This window comes from Ranitomeya variabilis, chromosome 4, assembly GCF_051348905.1.
Source record: "Ranitomeya variabilis isolate aRanVar5 chromosome 4, aRanVar5.hap1, whole genome shotgun sequence".
NCBI classification, from domain to species: domain Eukaryota; kingdom Metazoa; phylum Chordata; class Amphibia; order Anura; family Dendrobatidae; genus Ranitomeya; species Ranitomeya variabilis.
The window spans coordinates 768,142,111-768,167,654 of NC_135235.1; the positions used below are offsets into that span (position 1 = coordinate 768,142,111).

The 25,544-nt window shown below is 44.9% G+C and overlaps 1 protein-coding gene across 1 annotated transcript in view; it reads right to left on the bottom strand.

Moving 5' to 3' along the window:
* LOC143766926 (uncharacterized) overlaps positions 1–25,544 on the bottom strand; it is a 50,377-nt gene that overhangs the window by 14,536 nt on the left and 10,297 nt on the right. The window contains exons 2-6 of the mRNA XM_077254934.1: positions 22,089–22,238; positions 21,780–21,959; positions 21,573–21,696; positions 21,392–21,489; positions 21,103–21,193 (exon numbers count right to left, since the gene is read on the bottom strand). Coding sequence (XP_077111049.1) covers positions 21,103–21,193; positions 21,392–21,489; positions 21,573–21,696; positions 21,780–21,959; positions 22,089–22,166 — 571 coding nt within the window. The 5' untranslated portion in view covers positions 22,167–22,238. The remainder of the gene's footprint in view (positions 1–21,102; positions 21,194–21,391; positions 21,490–21,572; positions 21,697–21,779; positions 21,960–22,088; positions 22,239–25,544) is intronic.

Sequence of the window (25,544 nt, forward strand, 5' to 3'; positions counted from 1 at the left end):
ACATCGGGTTACTAAGCGCGGCCCTGCACTTAGTTACCCGATGTTTACCCTGGTTACCCGGGGACTTCGGCATCGCTCCAGCACCGTGATTGCAACGTGTGACCGCAGTCTACGACGCTGGAGCGATGATTATACGACGCTGCGACGTCACGAATCGTGCCGTCGCAGCGATGAAAATTTCAATGTGTGACGGTACCCTTAGAGCCAGGAGATTAAGAGAATTAGAAAGGAAGAAGTCATGAATGAAGGAGAGTTTATTACACACAGAGCGAGAATTCCAAAGGGCACAATTGAAAGAGACAGATGGGGTGCTATTTCGTGGAGATCTGCCGGGCCAATGATATCCCTTCATGGAAGAATTAACAGCCGAGATTATTTAGGCATTTTGGGCGACCAAGTGCATCCAATGATTCAAGCACTGTTCCCGGAGGGGAACGCCATCTTTCAGGATGATAATGCACCAATTCATACAGCTAGAATCGTTAAAGCATGGCACGAGGAACATTCTAATGAAGTTGAGCATCTCATCTGGCCCCCACAAATCTCAACATTATTGAGCATTTATGGTCGATTTTAGAGATTCAAGTTAGACGTCGATTTCCGCCGCCGTCAAAGAACTGGAGGGTGTTTTAACTGCAGAGTGGGCTAAAATTCCTATGGAAACAATTCACACCTTGTATGGATCCATACCTCGGAGAATTGAGACTGTAATCGTCGCAAAAGGTGGACCTACACCATATTACACTAACTTTTGTTGATGTTTCCAGGTGTTTCCATTATTTGGTCCAACCCCTGTATATGTTGTATGTACTGTATGTCTATGTATGTGTTTTGTTTTTTACATTCAACACATTAGCCGGATGATAGGACTCCTACTGTCCTATCATTGGCTAATGTGTCAATAACTGCCACTGTAGCAGGTAAAGCCCGATGGGACTTGTAGTCCCATCGGATGATGCCTGCACACACACACATAACCCCCCAAAGACCCACCCCCGCAGACCCCTGGACAGAGCCGCAGACCCCTGGACAGCGCCGCATACAACCAGACAGCCCTGCAAAACCCCGGACAGCTCGCAGACGCATTGGCAGACCCATGGACAGCCTGAAGACCCCGCCCGCACACACATACACGCACACAGTCACCGCCCACACACTCCCTCCTCCTGATCTGCAGCGTTTCACCCGCAACCAAACCGCAGATCTTTTGTACATCTGCGGTTTTGCTGCGGATGTGCCTGAATCAATGCAAGTCTATGGGTGCAGAAACGCTGCAGATCCGCCAAAATAATTGACATGCTGCGGAAAAAACAATGCTGCGTTCTCGCACGTTTTTTTCCACATGTGCACAGTGGATTTGGTTTTCCATAGGTTAACATGCTACTGTTAAACGCATGGAAAACTGCTGTAGATCCGCAGCGTCAAAAACGCTGCGGATCTGCAGGAAAATCTGCAACGTGTGCACATGGCCTTAGGCTAAAGCTAGGGTTAGGCCGGAGTCAGACTTGCGAGAAACACGGTCGAGTCTCGCAAGTACCCGGCACTGCTGCCCGCACTCGGATCGGAGTGTGCGGCCGCATAGCAATACATGGAGCCACACACTCCGCTCCCGAGTGTCGGCGGCAGTGCCGGGTATTAACTTGTGAGACTTGGCCGTGTTTCTCGCAAGTCTGACCCCGGCCTTACTGTTAGGGTTACTTTTAGGCTAAAGTTAGGGTTAGAGTTTATTCTAAAGTTAGGGTTAGGCTAAAGAATTAGGCTTTTCTCAAATGTCTCCCCAAAAATTTGGTCACGTCAGTCACGTCAGAGTTTTTTTATTTCCGGAAAAAATAAATAAAAAGGAATAAAATGGCCCATCAGTATTATAGTTCAGAGGAGGTCTATGCACTTTTATGTTCTGACAGTGAAGAAAGTGCAGTGCCAGATGGCGATGTGTATTTCGAGGGCTTTAGTAGCAGTGACAGTGATAGCTCAGAAATGAGCAGTGATTCTGGTCCATCCTCGCACACAAGGACCAGTACAACAAGAAGGACAAATAGCGCTTCTGGAGAAATGTCTCCAACTCAGGGAACAATGCCCAGTGCTAGCGCTGTCCCTAGTGCTCGTAAATGTCCAAGTGGCTTTGCCTCTTGATGTATCATTTCCCAGATGGAAGGCTTCGGATTCGGCTACTCCAGTCATCCCTAATTTTAATGCCATTCCTAGTATAAATGTGGAGGTGGAAAATTTTGGACCAATTAATTTTTTTCATTTGTTTATGACAGATAGCTTGCTAGAGCATATTATCCTACAAACAAATTTATATGTGTCCCAATTCATCAGCCAGAATCCACGATCCTATTATGCTAGGTCAAATTTATGGACACCAACTAATGTCCTAGAAATGAAAACATTTTTAAGACTTACATTCGCTATGGTGCTTGTTAAAAAAAAAAGAGCATTTGATCACGGACTGCTCCTGGCACATTAACCCCCGGAACACTGCGATCAAACATGATCGCAGCGCTCCGGTGGCATAGGGAAGCATCGCACAGGGAGGGAGCTCCCTGGGTGCTTCCCTGAGACCCTCGGAACAACGCGATGTGTCTCCTCCCTGTAGGCCCTGGATCCAAAATGGTTGCGGGGCTCCTTCTGGGTCCTGCAGGGGGGTGGCTTGCAAGTGCCTGCTGAGAGCAGGTGCCGGCAAGCCTCCAGCACTGCCTGTCAGATCGCTGATCTGACACAGTGCTGTGCAAAGTGTAAGATCAGCGATCTGACACTATAGCATGATGTCCCACCCTGGGACAAATTAAAAAAAAGAAAAATTTACATGTTTTTTTTTTTTTTTTTAAAACCTAAATAAAAAAAATATATATATACCGTATACAGTATACTCGAGTATAAGCCGAGATTTTCAGCCCAAAAAAATGGGCTGAAAGTGCCCCTTTCGGCTTATACTTGAATCATGGTCGGCGGGGGGGTAGGCGTACGAGGGGGAGCAACGACGGTCACATACTCACCTGCTCCTGGCCCTGCTGACGCGGTCCCTGCATTTCCCGTGGTCTCCGATGCCGGCAGGTTCTTCCCCTGTTCAGCGGTCACGTGGTACCGCTCATTAAAGTAATGAATATGGACTTCACTCTCATATGGGGTGGAGCCGCATATTCATTACTGTAATGAGCGGTACCAGTGACCGCTGAACAGGGGAAGAAGCTGCCGGCGCTGGGGACCATCTGTCAGGGAGAAGCTGCCAGGGACCACACAGGGAGCAGGTGAGTATTTCATATTCACCTTCCCTCGTTCCACCGCCGCTCGGTCTTCCGCGTCTTCTGGCTGTGACTGTTCAGGTCAGAGGGCACGATGACGTATTAGTGTGCCTGAACAGTCACTGTGGAGAGACGGGACGCTGAGGAACAGCAGGCAGCGACGAGAGGTGAGTATGTAATTTTTTTTTATTGCAGCAGCATTATATGTGGCACATTGTTATATGGAGCATCTATGGGGCCATAATGAACTGTATGGAGCATTATATGGGGCACATTGTTATATGGAGCATCTATGGGGCCATAATGATCTGTATGGAGCATTATATGGGGCACATTGTTATATGGAGCATCTATGGGGCCACAATGATCTGTATGGAGCATTATATGGGGCACTGTTATATGGAGCATCTATGGGGCCATAATGGACTGTATGGAGCATTATATGGGGCTCATTGTTATATAGAGCATCTATGGGGCCATAATGATCTGTATGGAGCATTATATGGGGCACATTGTTATATGGAGCATCTATGGGGCCATAATGATCTGTATGGAGCATTATATGGGGCACAATGCTATATGGAGCATCTATGGGGCTATAATGAACTGTATGGAGCATTACATGGGGCACATTGTTATATGGAGCATCTATGGGGCCATAATGAACTTTATGGCGCATTATATGCGGCACATTGTTATATGGAGCATCTATGGGGCCATAATGAACTGTATGGAGCATTATATGGGGCACATTGTCATATGGAGCATCTATGGGGCCATAATGAACTGTATGGAGCATTATATGGGGCACATTATCATATGGAGCATCTATGGGGCCATAATGAACTGTATGGAGCATTATATGGGGCACATTGTTATATGGAGCATCTATGGGGCCATAATGATCTGTATGGAGCATTATATGAGGCACATTGTTATATGGAGCATCTATGGGGCCATAATGAACTGTATGGAGCATTATATGGGGCACATTGTTATATGGAGCATCTATGGGGCCATAATGATCTGTATGGAGCATTATATGAGGCACATTGTTATATGGAGCATCTATGGGGCCATAATGAACTGTATGGAGCATTATATGGGGCACATTGTCATATGGAGCATCTATGGGGCCATAATGAACTGTATGGAGCATTATATGGGGCACATTGTTATATGGAGCATCTATGGGGCCTTAATGAACTGTATGGAGCATTATATGTGGCACATTGTTATATGGAGCATCTATGGGGCCATAATGAACTGTATGGAGCATTATATGGGGCACATTGTTATATGGAGCATCTATGGGGCCATAATGATCTGTATGGAGCATTATATGGGGCACATTGTTATATGGAGCATCTATGGGGCCATAATGATCTGTATGGCGCATTATATGGGGCACATTGTTATATGGAGCATCTATGGGGCCATAGTGAACTGTATGGAGCATTATATGAGGCACATTGTTATATGGAGCATCTTTGGGGCAATAATGAACTGTATGGAGCATTATATGGGGCACATTGTTATATGGAGCATCTATGGGGCCATAATGAACTGTATGGAGCATTATATGGGGCTCCTGATTCAATATGGATATTCAAAAACACTTAACCTACTTATTTCTCAATTAATTTTACTTTTATTGGTATCTATTTTTACTTTTGACATTTACCGGTAGCTGCTGCATTTCCCACCCTAGGCTTATACTCGGGTATATATTAGTTCCAATAAATACATTTATTTATGTAAATTAAAAAAAAACAAAAGTACACATATTTAGTATCCCTGCGTCTGTAACGACCGGACCTATAAATGTGTCCCACTAGTTAACCCCTTCAGTGAACACTGTAAAAAAAAAAAGATGCAAAAAACAACGCTTGATCATCATACCGCCGAACAAAATGTGGAATAACACGCGATCAAAAAGACGGATATAAATAACTATGGTACCCCTGAAAACATCATCTTGTCACACAAACAACGAGCCGCCATACAGCATCATCAGCAAAAAAATAAAAAAGTTATAGTCCTCAGAATAAAGCGATGCAAAAATAATTAGTTTTTCTGTAAAATAGTTTTTATTGAATAAAAGCGCCAACACATAAAAAAATGATATAAATGAGGTATCGCTGTAATCGTACTGACCGGAAGAATAAAACTGCTTTATCAATTTTACCAAACGTGGAACGGTATAAACGCCTCCCCCAAAAGAAATTCATGAATAGCTGGTTTTTGGTCATTCTGTCTAACAAAAATCGGAATAAAAAGCTATCAAAAATTGTCATGTGCCCGAAAATCATACCAATAAAAATGTCAACTCATCCCGTAAAAAACAAGACCTCACATAACTCTGTGGACCAAAATATGGAAAAATTAGAGCTCTCAAAATGTGGTAACGCAAAAAATATTTTTAGAAATAAAAAGCGTCTTTTAGTGTGTGATGGCTGCTAACCATAAAAACCCGCTATAAATAGTAAATCAAACCCCCCTTCATCACCCCCTTAGTTAGGGAAAAATAATAAAATAAAAAAAATGTATTTATTTCCATTTTCCCATTAGGGTTAGGGTTGGGGCTAAAGTTAGGGTTTGGATTACATTTACGGTGTGGTTAGGGTTAGGGGTGTGTTGGGGTTAGGTTTGTGGTTAGGGTTGGGTTCAGGGTTAGGGGGTGTGTTGGGGTTAGGGTTGGACTTAGAATTTGGAGGTTTCCACTGTTTAGGCACATCAGGGGCTCTGCAAACTCAACATGGCGTCTGATCTCAATCCATACAATTCTGCGTTGAAAAAGTAAAACGGCGCTCCTTCCCTTCCGAGCTCTCCCATGCGCCCAAACAGTGGTTTACCCCACATATGGGGTATCCGCGTACTCAGGACAAATTGGACAAGTTTTGGGGTCCAATTTCTCCTGTTACCCTTGGGAAAATACAAAACTGGGGGCTAAAAAATTATTTTTGTGGAAAAAAAAATATTTTTTTATTTTCACGGCTCTGTGTTATAAACTGTAGTGAAACACTTGGGGGTTCAAAGTTCTCACCACACATCTAGATAAGTTCCTTAGGGGGTCTTCTTTCCAATATGGGGTCACTTGTGGGGGGTTTCAATGTTTACGCACATCAGTGGCTCTCCAAACGCGACATGGCGTCCCATCTCAATTCCAGTCAATTTTGCATTGAAAAGTCAAAAGGCGCTCCTTCCCTTCCGAGCTCTCCCATGCGGCCAAACAGTGGTTTACCCCCACATATGGGGTATCGGCGTACTCAGGACAAATTGTACAACTTTTTGGGTCCAATTTCTCCTGTTACCATTGGTAAAATAAAACAAATTGGATCTGAAGTAAATTTTTTGTGAAAAAAGTTAAATGTTCATTTTTTTTTTTTTTAAACATCCCAAAAACTCCTGTGAAACACCTGAAGGGTTAATAAGCTTATTGAATGTGGTTTTGAGCACCTTGAGGGGTGCAGTTTTTAGAATGGTGTCACACTTGGTTATTTTCTATCATATAGACCCCTCAAAATGACTTCAAATGAGATGTGGTCCCTAAAAAAAAATGGTGTTGTAAAAATGAGAAATTGCTGGTCAATTTTTAACCCTTATAACTCACTAACAAAAAAAAGTTTTGGTTCCAAAATTGTGCTGATGTAAAGTAGACATGTGGGAAATGTTACTTATTAAGTATTTTGTATGACATATCTCTGTGATTTAAGGGCATAAAAATGAAATTTTCACAATTTTCGCCAAATTTCCTTTTTTTCCACAAATAAACTCAAGTAATATCAAAGAAATTTTACCAATAACATGAAGTACAATATGTCACGAGAAAATAATGTCAGAATCACCGGGATCCGTTGAAGCGTTCCAGAGTTATAACCTCATAAAGGGACAGTGGTCAGAATTGTAAAAATTGTCCCGGTCACTAACGTGCAAACCATGCTTGGGGGTAAAGGGGTTAAAAGTCTGGTTGAACATAACATGGGGGCTTGTGGGACCACTCGCAAAAACCGTCAGGGGTTTCCACAATCATTGGTCAATGAAAAGTCCTGAAAGGGGCAGTCAGGGGCTTTACACAATGGAGAGCTGCTTGCCCTTAAGTATAAGGATAACAAAGATATTTTCATCCTGAGCTCGATCCACACAGAGGCCACAAGGGCCACTGCAGACCAACAGGGATCCACTACTCCAAAACCTGTGTCTGTCATTGACTACAACAAATATATGGGGGGTGTGGACCTTGCAGACCAGGTTCTACAGCCATACCAGGTATCAAGAAAGTCATGTACCTGGTATAAGAAGTTAATCATTTATTTGTTTCAGGTGGCCTCATATAATTCTTATGTGTTATACAAAAAAGCCGGAAATGCAGATACTTTCCTTGATTATCAGGAAAAGGTCACTGAAAATCTTAAGTAAATAAAAAAGTCCTTTACAGCTCACCTGTCCCCTCTGTGCATGGCCACCATCCCAGGAAAATCCAACAGGTAGTAAAAAATCCAGCACCAAGAGGTTGCAGTCCAATAAGCTTTACTGCAAAATCTTCATTAAAAGCATGGACAACCGACAGTAGAAAAATGGCATAAATAGCAGGGGTCCCAGACACCGGGTTACACGTTTCAGGGCCTAATATGCCCCTTAGTCATAACCTAGTGTTATACCAGGGAGTCAGGGTTTATATAAAACGCCCATCACAGGGTTCAGTTATTTCACACCCACAACATTAAAACTCTTCTACCAGTACAAAAATACAAACTTAAACCCAACAATCTGCTGCTGTCATTATACACAGTCAAGAGGTCGGTGATCAATATTAATAACACAATATTCTTCCTGCGCTTATTTACACCGGTGGGACGGGCGGTCTCCATCATCAGGATCCAGTGGGTTTCTTGGCTAAGGAGTTTGTCGCCAAGCTCTGCCCCTTCTGGGCTTACTGACCCTTTCCATTCCGAAAAACTGGAAACCGCTCAGATCACCGCCGTGCACCTGATAAAATGTCTGGATACATTGGAGGGATTAGATCTCTGGTCACTGATCCCTGAGGGGCTCACTGAGGCTGCCGGAGGTCTCGTGCCCCCGATATAGGAGAGGTCACAGATACTGCAGGTAACCATGTAGAATACTGGAGAGTATTCTTCAGGAGGGGGTTTATTCTCCACAAGGACAGCTCCCACCTTCCTAATCTGCTGATGGATGGTCCTGGTAGAACGTCCTGGTTGTCTACTAAAGGTTTCTTCAGCTGCGGGGGCAGATGTGGAGCATGTAAATATGCAGGAAATACCAAGCAATTTATTAAGGGAGGCCTGAGACAATGGTTATTGGTGACTGTATGACTTGCAGCAGTACATGTGTCACATACATGGTTACCTGCAGTATCGGAATTCCTGCAGTATTCCTGTTATTTGAAAATGTTGTCCCCGCCAATCCTTTATAATCTGAAGATGTCAGAAGACTCACTGAGAGACATTTTATCGCACTCATTCCAGCAACTGAAACAAAAAAGAACCCCCAGAGAAGATGTCGTGTATGATCCAAGAGAGGAATGAGGCATGATACCCGCTATTATTGCCCACAATGCCCATCACTGCCGGCCTTATGCCTCCATGACTGATTTATAATCTTCCACACAGAACCACGTTTTTACACTATTTTGACATTCAAGCATTTGGTTTATTTAGTGACAGACACATTTGAGTAGAGCTGACTTAACAATTTCCGGGGGTAGGTGGGGGGGGATCTCCAGAGACACAAGCTGGGCACAATATATTGGGCACTACAATGACAATTTTGCTCTAAAACTTCCACTACGTGTTTTTGGAAATCATCTGTGGAGTGAAAATGGTCACTATATCCATAGATGAATAACCAGAGGGGTGTCATTTCCAAAATGGGGTCACTTCAGGGGGGAAATTCTGTTGTTCTGGCACTTAGCGGCTCTCCAAAGTGCCATAACAGCATAATTTCCCCTGAAGTGACCCCATTTTGGAAATCACACCCCTCTGGGAATTCATCTATGGGTGTAGTGACCATTTACCTATCTACGTATTTTCCAATGTAAAATCTGGGATTAAAACAACATTTTAGTGGTAAAAATGTAATTATTTTTTCTTCACTGCCCAATGGTATTATTTTCTATGGAACAGCTGTGGTGTCAGTATGGTCACTGCACCACTAGAAGAATTCATTCAGGGAAGTATTGTGTAAAATGCAGTCACTTTTGGGGGCTTATGCTGTTCTGGCACCTCAGGGGCTCTGACAATGTGACATGTCACCCACAAACAATTCCAGCAAAATCTGCTCTCCAATATGGCGCTCCTTCCCTTCTGAGCTCTGCCATGCGCCCAAACAGTGGTTTACCCCCACATATGGCATATCGGCATGCTCAAGAGAAATTTCACAATAACTTTTGGCATCCAATTTCTCCGGTTACCCTTTGGAAAAAAATTGAGGGCAAAAAGATCATTTTTTTTAATAGAAAAAAATATGATTTTTTTTATTTTCACGGCTCTACGTAATTAACTTCTGTGAAGCACTTGGGGATTCAAAGTGTCCACCACACATCTAGATAAGTTTCTTGGGGGGTCTAGTTTCCAAAATGGGGTCAATTGTTGGGTTTTTCCACTGTTTAGACACGTCAGGGGCTCTGACAATATGACATGTCACCCACAAACAATTCAAGCAAAATCTGCTCTCCAATATGGCGCGCCTTCCCTTCCAAGCTCTGCCGTGCGCCCAAACAGTAGTATTCCCCCACATATGGGATATCGCTGTGCTCAGGAGAAACTGCACAACAAATTGCATGGAGCAATTTCTCCTATTACCCTTACGATAATGCAAAATACGGAGCTAAAAAGATTTATTTGTGAAAAATGTATTTTTTTTTATTTCCATGGCTCTACATTATAAACTTCTGTGGAGCATCTGTGAGTTCAAGGTGCTCAATACACATCCAGATAAGTTCCCTAAGGGGTCTAGTCTCCAAAATGGTAACACTTGTGGGGTGTTTCAATGTTTAGGCACATCAGGGGCTCTCCAAACTCGACATGGCAACCACTAATTATTCCAACATATTTTACATTCAAATAGCTAAATGGCGCTCCTTCCCTTCTGAACACTGCCATGTGCCCAGAGAGTAGTGTACAATCGTATGTAGGGTATTGTGAGAAGTTGGAAAATAATTTGTAAGATCCATTTGTTTTCTATTATCCTTTGTGAATAATTCCAAAGTTATCACCACATAAAGTGACCACGTCAGATTGTAAAAATGGGGCCTGATTAAGAACACAAAACTGGCTGCGGGAAGAGGATAAATCAGAGGATTGTGGACACTACTGTAATCAAAAACTGACTATAGACAATAACATCTACTGAAATGCTCAAACTGAACAGTCTCCATCAGTAATAAATGAGGAGCTAGTGGTGAAACCTCTCTGGGGTAATTAGAGCACGGGGCTCGGTGACTTCACAATCTAAACTATCGGAAGCTCCAATAGTTTCTGTCAGATGAGTTTCAAGAAGAAATATTACACATTTAACCCCTTAACGACCGCCGATACGCCTTTTAACGGTGGCAGTTAAGGGTACTTAAACCACGTTAATTAACGGCGCTGTAGAAAAAGTGAATAGCGCCCCCCAGAGTCGGATTCTCTCTGGGGTCTCAGTTGCCGAGGGTAGCCGAGACCCCAGAGAACATGATTCGGGGGGGAGGGGGGGTTTATCGACCCCCGAGTTGCGATCGCTGGTAATTAACGTTTACCGGCGGTCGCAACAACATCAAAAAAACGCGATTTGCCATTTAATTTCTCTGTCCTCCGATGTGATCTCACATCAAAGGACAGAGAAAAGGGGTCCCCGATCGCCCCCCCGATACTCACCTGTCTCCTCCGGTGCTCCTCGTGGCTCCCGATGGGGGCCACCATGTTGTTCCGGGAAAAACATGGCGGGCACATGCGCAGTGTGCCCGCTGTGCGCAGTGTGCCCGCTGCCCGGGACCTGGCAGATCTTTGGGGTCTCGGCTGCCGGGGGTAGCAGAGACCCCAAAGAACATGATCGGGGTCGGTTTTTACCGACGCCTGTTTTGCGATCGCCGGTAATTAACCGTTTACCGGCGGCCGCAAAAAAAAAAGCGATCTGTCATTCTCTGTCCTCTGATGTGATCGCACACAATAGGGGGATCGGGGACCCTGTTATACTTACCGGTGTCCCTGGGTCCTCCTGCTTCCTCTCCTAGCCGTCGGCTTCTTGCTCTGGTAAGAAAATGGCGGGCGCATGAGCAGTGCGCCCGCCGTGATCTGTCGGCCAGCAGAGAAGATTCTCTTATTTTATTAATTTTTCCTATTTTCCAATTAGGGTTAGGGTTAAGGCTAGGGTTACATTTAGGGTTAGAGCTAGGATTAGGGTTAGAGCTAGGGTTAGGGTTGCGGTTAGGGTTGGGGCTAAAGTTAGGGTTAGATTTGGGATTAGGGTTTGGATTAGGGTTGGCATTAGGGTTATGTTTGGGATTAGGGTTAAGGTTAGGATTAGGGTTAGGGGTGTTTTGGGATTAGGGTTAGGTTTTGAGGTTAGGGTTGAGACTAGGATTAGGGTTGTGTTGGGTTTAGGGTTTTGATTTGGGTTATAGTTAGGGTTGGGATTAGGGTTAGGGGTGTTTTGGGGGTTAGGGTTGTGATTAGGATTATGGATCGGGTTGGGGGGGTGTGTTGGAGTTAGGGTTGGAGATAGAATTAGGGGGTTTCAACTGCTTAGGTACATCAGGGGGTTTCCAAACGAGACAGTCAAGTTTGCGCTCAAAAAGTCAAATTATGCTCCCTCCCTTCTGAGCTCTGCCGTGCGCCCAAACAGTGGTTTACCCCACATATGGAGCATCAGCATACTAAGTACTAGTTGGACAACAACTTTTGGGGTCCAGTTTCTCCTGTTACCCTTGCGAAAATAAAAAAAATTGGGGGCTAAAAAATCATTTTTGTGGAAAAAAAATTATTTTTTATTTTCACGGCTCTGCGTTATAAACTGTAGTGAAACACTTGGGGGTTCAAAGTTCTCACAACACATCTAGATCAGTTCCTGGGGGGGTCTAGTTTCCAATATGGGGGTTTCTACTGTTTAGGTACATCAGGGGCTCTGCAAATGCAACATGACACCTGCAGGCCAATCAATCTAAGTCTGCATTCCAAACGGCGCTCCTTCCCTTCCGAGCCCCGATGTGTGCCCAAACAGTGGTCCCCCCCCTCACATGGGGTATCAGCGTACTCAGGACAAATTGTACAACAACTTTTGGGGTCCAATTTCTCCTGTTACCCTTGAGAAAATAAAAAATTGGGGGCTACAAAATCATTTTTGTGGAAAAAAATATTTTTTATTTTCACGACTGCATTATAAACTTCCGTGAAACACTTGGGGGTTCAAAGTTCTCACAACACATCTAGATAAGTTCCTTGGGGGGTGTAGTTTCCAAAATGGGGCTCCTTCCCTTCCGAGCTCTGCCATGCGCCCAAACAGTGGTCCCCCCCGCATATGGGGTATCAGCGTACTCAGTATAAATTGCACAATAAAGTTTGGGGTCCAATTTCTCCTGTTACCCTTGTGAAAGTAAAAATTTTGGGGTGAAAATATCATTTTTGTGGAAAAAATATGATTTTTTATTTTCATGGCTCTACATTATAAACTTCTGTGAAGCAGTTGGGGTTCATAGTGCTCACCACACATCTAGATAAGCTCTTTGGGGGGGTCTAGTTTCCAAAATGGGGTCACTTGTGGGGGGGTGTCTACTGTTTAGGTACATCACGAGCTCTGCAAATGCAACATGACGCCCGCAGACCATTCCATCAAAGTCTGCATTTTAAAACATCACTACTTCCCTTCCGAGCCCCGATGTATGCCCAAACAGTGGACCCCCCCATATATGGGGTATCAGCGTACTCAGGACAAACCAGACAACAAATTGTGGGGTCCAATTTCTCATGTTACCCTTGAGAAAGTAAAAAATTGTGAGTGAAAAAATCATTTTTGAGGAAAAAAAAAGGATTTTTTATTTTCACGGCTCCACGTTATAAATTTCTGTGAAGCACTTGGGGGTTCAAAGTGCTCACCAAACATCTAGATAAGTTCCTTAATGGGTCTAGTTTCCAAAATGGGGTCACTTGTGGGGGGTTTCCACTGTTTAGGCACATCAGGGGCTCTCCAAACGCAACATGGCGTCCGATCTCAATTCCAGCCAATTCAGCATTGAAAAAGTCAAACACAACTCCTATTCCAAGGTCTGCCGTGCACCCAAACAGTGGTTTACTGTTGTGATTTTGCTTATTGCTCCCTCTAGTGCTCATTAGTGATTTGACTCTGGAGCGTCTGTCTTTTCCTATATCCTCACCTGGGCCGTTAGTTCAGGGGCGTTGCTATATAAGCTCCCTGGACCTTCAGTTCAATGCCTGGCATCGTTGAAATCAGAGCTAATCTGTTGTGCTCTTGTCCTCTGATCCTGGTTCCTGTTTTTCAAGCTAAGTCTGCTTCTTTGCTTTTTGCTTTTGTTTTGTTTGGTATTTTTGTCCAGCTTGTTCCTATCTGTATCCTGACCTTTGCTGGAAGCTCTAGGGGGCTGGTGTTCTCCCCCCGGACCGTTAGACGGTTCGGGGGTTCTTGAATCTCCAGCGTGGATTTTTATAGGGTTGTTGTTGACCAAATAAGTTATCTTGCTATATTCTGCTATTAGTAGCTGGCCTCTCTTTGCTGAACCTGGTTCATTTCTGTTTTTGTCATTTCCTCTTACCTCACCGTTATTATTTGTGGGGGGCTTGTATCTTGCTTTGGGGTCCCTTTCTCTGGAGGCAAGAGAGGTCTTTGTTTTCTTCTCCTAGGGGTAGTTAGATTCTCCGGCTGGCGCGAGTCATCTAGCGATCACCGTAGGCATGATCCCCGGCTACTTCTAGTGTTGGCGTTAGGAGTAGCTATTTGGTCTACCCAGTTACCACAGCCCTATGAGCTGGATTTTTGTATCTTGCAGACTTACACGTTCCTCTGAGACCCTGTCCACTGGGGTCATAACAGTATGCCAGGCCAGTATTAAATGTTTAATGCATTGCAGAAGTGGGATTATAAGAAAGAAAATTTTGAGGGTTTTTTTCCCTCTCTCATTTTTTTTTTTTTTCTTTTCCCCTTTACCTCAGAGTGGCATAAGCTTGCTGCAGACATGAATGTCCAGACCTTGATTACAAGTGTGGACCAGCTTGCCGCTCGTGTGCAGGGTATACAAGATTATGTTACCAGAAATCCTAGGTCTAATCCCAAGATTCCGATTCCTGAACTGTTTTCAGGAGACCGATTTAAGTTTAGGAATTTCAGGAATAATTGTAAATTATTTTTGTCCCTGAAACCTTGTTCGTCTGGAGACTCTGCTCAACAAGTAAAAATTGTTATTTCATTCTTACGGGGTGACCCTCAGGATTGGGCTTTTTCGTTGGCGCCAGGAGATCCGGCATTGGCTGACATTGATGCGTTTTTTCTGGCGCTCGGTTTACTTTATGAGGAACCCAATCTTGAGATTCAGGCAGAGAAAGCCTTGCTGGCTATGTCTCATGGCCAGGACGAGGCTGAGGTGTATTGCCAAAAATTTCGGAAATGGTCCGTGCTGACACATTGGAACGAGTGTGCACTGGCCGCTAATTTTAGAAATGGCCTTTCTGAGGCCATTAAGAATGTTATGGTGGGTTTTCCCATTCCCACAGGTCTGAATGATACCATGTCCCTGGCTATTCAAATTGACCGGCGGTTGCGGGAGCGCAAAACCGCAAATTCCCTCATGTTGTTGTCTGAACAGACACCTGATGTGATGCAATGTGATAGAAAAACCGCAAATTCCCTCATGTTGTTGTCTGAACAGACACCTGATGTGATGGAATGTGATAGAAAAACCGCTAATTCCCTCATGGTGTTGTCTGAACAGACACCTGATTTGATGCAATGTGATAGAATCCTGACTAGAAATGAGAGGAAAATTCATAGACGCCGGAATGGCTTGTGCTACTACTGTGGTGATTCTACACATGTTATCTCAGCATGCTCTAAACGTATATCTAAGGTTGTTAGTCCTGTCACCGTTGGTAATTTGCATCCTAAGTTTATTCTGTCTGTAACTTTGATTTGCTCACTGTCATCTTATCCTGTCATGGCGTTTGTAGATTCAGGTGCTGCCCTGAGCCTTATGGATCTCTCATTTGCTAAGCGCTGTGGTTTTATTCTTGAACCATTAGAAAATCCTATCCCTCTTAGGGGTATTGATGCTACGCCATTAGCAGAAAATAAGCCGCAGTATTGGACACAGGTTACCATGTGCATGACTCCTGAACACCGCGAGGTGATACGTTTTCTCGTTCTACATAAAATGCATGATTTGGTTGTTTTAGGGCTGCCATGGTTACAGACCCATAATCCAGTCCTGGACTGGAAGGCTATGTCAGTGTCTAGTTGGGGCTGTCGTGGTATTCATGAGGATTCCCTGCCTGTGTCTATTGCTTCTTCTACGCCTTCGGAAGTTCCGGAGTATTTGTCTGATTATCAGGATGTCTTCAGCGAGTCTAAGTCCAGTGCATTGCCTCCTCATAGGGAATGTGACTGTGCAATAGATTTGATTCCAGGCAGTAAATTTCCTAAGGGAAGACTGTTTAATCTGTCGATACCTGAACATACCGCTATGCGTTCATATATCAAGGAGTCTCTGGAGAAAGGACACATCCGTCCGTCTTCTTCCCCTCTTGGTGCGGGATTCTTTTTTGTGGCTAAAAAGGACGGATCTTTGAGGCCTTGTATTGACTATCGGCTTTTAAATAAGATTACTGTCAAATTTCAGTATCCTTTGCCGCTGTTGTCTGACTTGTTTGCCCGGATTAAAGGTGCCAAGTGGTTTACCAAGATAGACCTTCGTGGTGCGTACAACCTTGTGCGCATTAAGCAAGGGGATGAATGGAAAACCGCATTCAATACGCCCGAAGGTCATTTTGAGTACTTGGTGATGCCTTTTGGGCTCTCTAATGCCCCTTCAGTTTTTCAGTCCTTTATGCATGACATTTTCCGGAACTATCTGGATAAATTTCTGATCGTTTATCTGGATGATATTCTGGTTTTTTCTGATAATTGGGACTCGCATGTGGAGCAGGTCAGGATGGTCTTTAAAATTTTGCGTGAAAATTCTTTGTTTGTCAAGGGCTCAAAGTGTCTTTTTGGTGTACAGAAGGTTCCCTTTTTGGGGTTCATTTTTTCCCCTTCTGCTGTGGAGATGGACCCAGTCAAGGTCCGAGCTATTCTTGATTGGACTCAGCCCTCGTCAGTTAAGAGTCTTCAGAAGTTCTTGGGTTTCGCTAACTTCTACCGTCGTTTTATCGCTAACTTTTCTAGCATTATGAAACCTTTGACGGATATGACCAAGAAGGGCTCCGATGTGGTTAATTGGGCTCCTGCTGCCGTGGAGGCTTTCCAGGAGTTGAAACGTCGGTTTACTTCGGCGCCTGTTTTGTGCCAGCCTGATGTCTCGCTTCCCTTTCAAGTTGAGGTGGATGCTTCAGAGATTGGAGCAGGGGCCGTTTTGTCGCAGAGAGGCCCTGGTTGCTCTGTTATGAGACCTTGCGCCTTTTTCTCCAGGAAGTTTTCGCCTGCGGAGCGAAATTATGATGTGGGCAATCGGGAGTTGTTGGCCATGAAATGGGCATTTGAGGAGTGGCGTCATTGGCTCGAGGGTGCTAAGCATCGTGTGGTGGTCTTGACTGATCACAAAAATCTGATGTATCTCGAGTCTGCTAAACGCCTGAATCCTAGACAGGCCCGCTGGTCATTGTTTTTCTCCCGTTTTGACTTTGTTGTCTCGTATTTACCAGGTTCAAAGAATGTGAAGGCCGATGCTCTTTCCAGGAGCTTTGTGCCTGATGCTCCTGGAGTCGCTGAACCTGTTGGTATTCTTAAGGATGGTATTATCTTGTCAGCTATTTCTCCTGATCTGCGACATGTGTTGCAGAGATTTCAGGCTGATAGGCCTGATTCTTGTCCACCTGACAGACTGTTTGTGCCTGATAAGTGGACCAGCAGAGTCATTTCCGAGGTTCATTCCTCGGTGTTGGCAGGTCACCCAGGAATTTTTGGCACCAGAGATCTGGTGACCAGATCCTTTTGGTGGCCTTCCTTGTCTAGGGATGTGCGGTCATTTGTACAGTCCTGTGGGACTTGTGCTCGAGCTAAGCCTTGCTGTTCTCGTGTCAGCGGGTTGCTCTTGCCCTTGCCTGTCCCTAAGAGACCTTGGACACATATCTCCATGGATTTCATTTCTGATCTTCCGGTGTCTCAGGGCATGTCTGTTATCTGGGTGATATGTGATCGCTTCTCCAAGATGGTCCATTTGGTTCCTTTGCCTAAACTGCCTTCCTCTTCCGATCTGGTTCCTGTGTTTTTCCAGAACGTGGTTCGTTTGCACGGCATCCCTGAGAATATTGTGTCAGACAGAGGATCCCAGTTCGTTTCCAGATTCTGGCGATCCTTTTGTAGTAGGATGGGCATTGACTTGTCGTTTTCGTCTGCTTTCCATCCTCAGACTAATGGACAGACGGAGCGAACTAATCAGACTTTGGAGGCTTATTTGAGGTGTTTTGTCTCTGCTGATCAGGACGATTGGGTGACCTTCTTGCCGTTAGCTGAGTTTGCCCTTAATAATCGGGCTAGTTCCGCCACCTTGGTTTCGCCGTTTTTCTGCAACTCTGGTTTCCACCCTCGTTTTTCTTCGGGTCATGTGGAACCTTCTGACTGCCCTGGGGTGGATTCTGTGGTGGATAGGTTGCAGCGGATCTGGAATCTTGTGATGGACAACTTGAAGTTATCACAGGAGAGGGCTCAGCGCTTTGCCAACCGCCGCCGCGGTGTGGGTCCCCGACTACGTGTTGGGGATTTGGTGTGGCTTTCTTCCCGCTTTGTTCCTATGAAGGTTTCCTCTCCCAAATTTAAACCTCGTTTTATTGGTCCTTACAAGATATTGGAAATTCTTAATCCTGTATCCTTTCGCCTGGATCTACCTGTGTCGTTTGCTATCCACAACGTGTTTCATAGGTCCTTGTTGCGGCGGTACGTTGTGCCTGTGGTTCCTTCTGCTGAGCCTCCTGCTCCGGTGTTGGTTGAGGGCGAGTTGGAGTACGTGGTGGAGAAGATCTTGGATTCTCGTCTCTCCAGGCGGAGGCTTCAGTACCTGGTCAAGTGGAAGGGCTATGGTCAGGAAGATAATTCCTGGGTGGTCGCCTCTGATGTTCATGCGGCCGATTTAGTTCGTGCCTTTCATGCCGCTCATCCTGATCGCCCTGGTGGTCGTGGTGAGGGTTCGGTGACCCCTCACTAAGGGGGGGGTACTGTTGTGATTTTGCTTTTTGCTCCCTCTAGTGGTCATTAGTGATTTGACTCTGGAGCGTCTGTCTTTTCCTATATCCTCACCTGGGCCGTTAGTTCAGGGGCGTTGCTATATAAGCTCCCTGGACCTTCAGTTCAATGCCTGGCATCGTTGAAATCAGAGCTAATCTGTTGTGCTCTTGTCCTCTGATCCTGGTTCCTGTTTTTCAAGCTAAGTCTGCTTCTTTGCTTTTGTTTTGTTTGGTATTTTTGTCCAGCTTGTTCCTATCTGTATCCTGACCTTTGCTGGAAGCTCTAGGGGGCTGGTGTTCTCCCCCCGGACCGTTAGACGGTTCGGGGGTTCTTGAATCTCCAGCGTGGATTTTTATAGGGTTTTTGTTGACCAGATAAGTTATCTTGCTATATTCTGCTATTAGTAAGCTGGCCTCTCTTTGCTGAACCTGGTTCATTTCTGTGTTTGTCATTTCCTCTTACCTCACCGTTATTATTTGTGGGGGGCTTGTATCTTGCTTTGGGGTCCCTTTCTCTGGAGGCAAGAGAGGTCTTTGTTTTCTTCTCCTAGGGGTAGTTAGATTCTCCGGCTGGCGCGAGTCATCTAGCGATCACCGTAGGCATGATCCCCGGCTACTTCTAGTGTTGGCGTTAGGAGTAGCTATTTGGTCTACCCAGTTACCACAGCCCTATGAGCTGGATTTTTGTATCTTGCAGACTTACACGTTCCTCTGAGACCCTGTCCACTGGGGTCATAACAGTTTACCCCCACATATGGGGTATCACGTACTTAGGACAAATTGCACAACAACTTTCGTGGTCTAATTTCTCCTGTTACCCTTGTGAAAATAAAAATTTGGGGGCAAAAAGAACATTTTTGTAGAAAAAAAATGTGATTTTTTTATTTTCAAAGCTCTACGTTATAAACTTCTGTGAAGCACCTGGGGGCTCAAAGTGCTCACCACACATCTAGATAAGTCTTTAAGGGGTCTAGATTCCAAAATGGTGTCACTTGTGGAGCGTTTCCACTGTTTAGGCACATCAGGGGCTCTCCAAACGCGAAACATGGCGTCCGATCTCAATTCCAGCCAATTCTGCATTGTCAAGTCAAACGGTGCTCTTTCTCTTCCAAGCTCTGCAGTGCGCCCAAACAGTGGTTTACCCCCACATATAGGGTATCGGCGTATTCAGGAGAAATTGCACAATAAATTTTGTGGTTCGTTTTCTCTTTTTACACTTGTAAAAATAAAAAAAATTGGTTCTGAAGTAAAACGTTTGTAAAAAAAAAAGTTAAATATTAATTTTTTCCTTCAAAATTGTTTCAGTTCCTGTGAAACAAGTAAAGGGTTAATAAACTTCTTGAATGTGGTTTTGAGGACCTTGAGGCGTGCAGTTTTTAGAATGGTGTCACACTTGGTTATTTTCTGTCACGTACACTCCTCAAAGTGACTTTAAATGTGAGGTGGTCCCTAAAAAAAATGGTTTTGTAAATTTTGTTGTAAAAATGAGAAATTGCTGGTCAATTTTTAACCCTTATAACTTCCTAACTTAAAAAAAATGTTGTTTCCAAAATTGTGCTGATGTAAAGTAGACATGTGGGAAGTGTTACTTATTAACTATTTTGTGTGACATATCACTCGGATTTAAGGGCCTAAAAATTCAAAGTTTGAAAATTGCTAAATTTTATTTTTTTTTGCCATATTTCTGTTTTTTTCATAAATAATCGCAAGTAAAATCGAAGAAATGTTACCACTAACATGAAGTACAATATGTCACGAAAAAACAATCTCAGAATCAGCGGGATCCGTTAAAGCGTTCCAGAGTTATAACCTCATAGAGTGACAGTGGTCAGAATTGTAAAAATTGTCTCGGTCATTAAGGGGTTAAAGAGAACTGTGTATAATAGTGCTGAGCGGAGATGTCTTAAAGGGAACCTGTCAGCAGGATTGTGCTCAGTGACTACAGACACTGTCAGGTCGGTGCCGTTATACTGATTACACTGATACCTGGTGATGAAATCAGTCTTGTGGTTGTTGTTTAATCTGTGTTTGTAGATTTTAGTTGATGACATTCTCGTGCTCTGGGGCGGGGCTGTGGGCGGGGCTTTATGTGGTGCTGTGGGCGGGGCTTTATGTCGTGCTCTGATTACATATGCATCTGTATTGGCTTATGACAGGTCGCTGATCCCTCACTACATGGGCCAACATCCACTCTGACTTTGGATCCTAGACCCCGTGGCATGACGCTGGTTCTGATCGCTGCCATGGAGACCCGATGTCGTCACGACGACATCTGTGTCTCCAGACCTGAGAGGCTTCCTGTCATGCGCAGTGATGATCAGGAAGCCTCTCAGGTCAGTGTATAGAAGGAGAATGTTGTGGTCTAGAGGTAAAATGGTGATCATGGTAATACGGCCGGACTACACCACCGATAAAGCAGCCACAGCCGGTGATGAGAAGAATCTGTGACTTCTCTGCATTTAGTGGTCACTACTCACCTGGGTAGTCATATGTGGGAATCTCCTCTTTACACCACTCATCCCCCCTCACATATGTCTCTGTAGTATTAATATGGGTCCGATCTTCACCCTGAAACAAATATTATAAAAGTCACCGACAGATGGAGAAGTCACATCTATGACCAGCTCTAATCCTGCCATCTCCACCGTTCTCATTACACAAGTATAAAACATATAATACTGGTGGATAAAACAAGACTGAGCACAAGACCTTCACCGGCGTCTACACATCATAGGGGAGATCTCCTGACACCTTCTCTCCATCTACCTGATGGTCCTGAGGAGCATTGGGATCTTCTTGGTTACAATCCTGTGGAAGAAGAGGACGGGGACATCTCTCTGGTGTTGTCCTCTTACTGGATAGATCTGGAGGAAACACATACAGGGAGTGAATTCATTCTTTACATACAGATAATTATAGGCCGTGTGTATTTAGTCCTGTCTATTACCTGGAGATGTGAGGGGCTGGGGAACCTCCATTATGACGTTCTTGTACAGATCTCTGTGTCCTTCTAAATACTCCCACTCCTCCATGGAGAAATAGACAGCGACATCCTGACACCTTATAGGAACCTGACACATACAATGATACCGTCATCCCCCCGATCCCTTCATAGTGTTACTGTATAATGTCCCAGCATTCCCAGCAGTGTCACCTCTCCAGTCAGCAGCTCAATCATCTTGTAGATGAGTTCTAGGATCTTCTGGTCATTGATGTCCTCAGGGATCAGGGGGTGAGGTGGAGGCCCCGTGATTGGGCTCAGGGGTCTTCTCCATCCCTCAGACACAGGGTCCTGACAGCGATCACTAGAGGTCTTCTTCACCACTGTGTAATCCTGGTAATGGAGAGACACATTAATAAATCTCACTACAGACATTTCCAGAGTCCTCACCTCTCCAGTTCTGTCCATCTGTTATTCCCATAGATAAGAATGATGTAATGTGACGTCATCAGAATCTCTCACCTCTCCAGTAAGCTGGAAGAGGATCTCTAGGGTGAGGTGTAATATCCTCTCCGCCATCTTGTCTCTGTCCATATCCATCTGTGATGGGTAAAAAAGAAAAATTCTCTTTTGTAGAAGATCTTCACTGAGAGGATCCGATATTGTAGAGACCTGAATGAGAAGATGAGCCGATGTAACATCATAAGAATCCTGTGTAATAATACAATTACTGGAGATAATAAGGGAAACATATGAGGAGATTTATTATTTTACAGTATTTAGTTTCCTCTTTACATCTACTAATAAATCCTATATATTTAGGCCACAGACAACAAGCAGTTTCCTCCTCGGAGTCAGCAGCTGAATACGTTCCTCATAGACTCATCTTCCATAACGCTAATTCTCGTCTCATTTACCGACCCTGGAATCGGCATTAGCAATACTGCAGGAGATATTCATTACACGCGACATGAGAAATAACTACTTCATGATGAGGACGACATCTTCATCTTCTACTACGGCTCTAGAGACATATTTGGCCAGAGTCGGTCACTGACTCCATCACCACCGGCCTCTATATGAAGGTTTCCCGTCTTCCCCGCACTGTAATCTTCTATCACGTTAGATCTCCGCTCTGATTCACACACAGAAGTTTGAGGCTTTTAGAAAAGATTTTTTGTTTCCCCAATCAACACGGACAGAAATGATCTGATCCCAAAGTCTCCATGTACAGAGATTTTTGGGGTTTATTTCTGGCCTTAGGCTTTCCGATATTACAGGAAAAACACAAGAAAAAAAACAGATATTGAAATGTTTCTAAAGGAAATTGGTTCCAACAATTCTTGTAAAAAGAAAAAAACATGGAAAAAGCAGAAGACACATTTTATAATTTTTAACATGTTAAACCTTTACTAAAAAAAATTAATCTTTTTGTGCCCAGAACATAGATGTGCACCGCAGGGACGGCACAGATGAGGCTTCAACAAAAACCCTGGCAGTTTAACCGCTTGCTGCTGTGAAAAGCAAACATGGCATCTAAAGGTACCGTCTCACATAGCGAGATCGCTAGCGAGATCGCTGCTGAGTCACAAGTTTTGTGACGCAACAGCGACCTCAGTAGCGATCTCGCTATGTGTGACACGTACCAGCGACCAGGCTCCTGCTGTGAGATCGCTGGTCGTGTCGGAATGGCCTGGACCTTTTTTTGGTCGTTGAGGTCCCGCTGACATCGCTGAATCGGTGTGTGTGACACCGATCCAGGGATGTCTTCACTGGTAACCAGGGTAAACATTGGGTTACTAAGCGCAGGGCCGCGCTTAGTAACCCGACGTTTACCCTGGTTACCAGCGTAAATGTAAAATAAAACAAACAGTACATACTCGCCTTTCGGTGTCCGTCAGGTCCCTTGCCGTCTGCTTCCTGCTCTGACTGAGTGCCGCCGTACAGTGAGAGCACAGCACAGCAGTGACGTCACCGCTGCGCTCTGCTCTCACTGTACGGCCGATGTTTACCCTGGTTACCCGGGTGCTGCAGGGGGACTTCGGCATCGTTGAAGACAGTTTCAACAATGCTGAAGTCGTTCCCCTGATCGTTGGTCGCTGGAGAGAGCTGTCTGTGTGACAGCTCCCCAGCGACCACACAACGACTTACCAACGATCACGGCCAGGTCGTATCGCTGGTCGTGATCGTTGGTAAATCGCTATGTGAGACAGGGCTTTAAGAAGGTGACAGAGTTTGGCTGAATGCCCCCCGCCCCCAAGTACTGGATAGTATGGGGCGGCCTAGTTATTACGATACTTACATGCCTAATAATGGTGTCTGGGCTGCAATGTATGAAGGTCTATTAGGCCAGAGGCGGCGTCCAATAAGTTACCTTTTACCGCCCCCACACACATTAGACTAAAGTTCCATGAAATCACTGATTTCGGGGGTTTGGGCGACTATATAATGTATTTGGGGCCTCCCGACAGATGATGTCAGGGCAGAGAAGGATCTGACATCCTGAATTTCAGAGGATAATCCGTTTGTTCTTCCTGTAGATAATCCTCCGCTAGAGGAGTCTGGAGGCGGCTCTGTCATACAGACCCCAGGAAAGCTGGAATATTTGTGTGTATGGGGGAGTCGGGAGAGATGGCCGTCTGCCAAATGACCGTTCAGCCAACTCTTATCTCCTGTGTATGGGGCCTTTAGTATTACACTGACAGCAGTGATGATACACGGCACTACAGTAGTACAGGGCATCACCGGAGCCATCAGAGGCTTGTATGTTGTGTGATCGCACTGATCAGAGGGGTTTAACAAAGGGTTAAAGTGAAAAACATCATAGTGTCAGCAACAAGAAATATCCATCACTATATGGAAAGCAGAGTCACTGCACAATGTTAGTTACGTCGCGTCCATAACTACTTTATTATACTCTATTATCCTGTACACAGTGGAGGAGATAGAAATCACAGGTCCGACAGCAATAGCTGGAATTGGGCCCTCCAACGTAAAGAAAAAAATCTATATATATATAAAGCTGAGTGTATGTGTGTATGTATGTATGTATGTGTGTGTGTATGTATGTATGTATGTGTGTGTATGTGTGTGTGTGTGTATGTGTGTGTGTGTCAGGCCACGCCCATTCCACATAGCAACCAATCACTAAGCATCTTTCATTTCACCAGAGCAGTGTAAAAGAAGCTGAGCTGTGATTGGTTGCTATGACCAACAGTTTTCCCGCTCCACAACACCTCAGCAGACACTGACCGGGTGGGAGACATCTCGCATCCCTGGGAACATAAGCTCCAGCCATTGTCTGCCCCCCAGAAAGGAGCAGAGAGCACATGACAGAAATGAATCCCCCTCCTCTATTACTGCCGCGCTCTATTGTTACCGGCGTAGAAAATCGCATCATCAGCGGCCGCACACAGAGCCGCACTGCCAGGTTACATAACAGCACATCTCCAGGAACTCCCTGCTCAGCGCCACCCAGCTCGCGACTATGGGATGGAGGATGTGTGATGGGTATATGGGCACGGGACTATGGGAGGGAGGATGTGTGATGGGTATATGGGCACGGGACTATGGGATGGAGGATGTGTGATGGGTATATGGGCACTGGACTATGGGATGGAGGATGTGCGATGGGTATATGGGCACAGGACTATGGGATGGAGGATGTGCGATGGGTATATGGGCACAGGACTATGGGATGGAGGATGTGTGATGGGTATATGGGCACTGGACTATGGAATGGAGGATGTGTGATGGGTATATGGGCACGGGACTATGGGATGGAGGGTGTGTGATGGGTATATGGGCACGGGACTATGGGATGGAGGATGTGTGATGGGTATATGGGCACGGGACTATGGGATGGAGGATGTGTGATGGGTATATGGGCACGGGACTATGGGATGGAGGATGTGTGATGGGTATATGGGCTCGGGACTATGGGATGGAGGATGTGTGATGGGTATATGGGCACGGGAC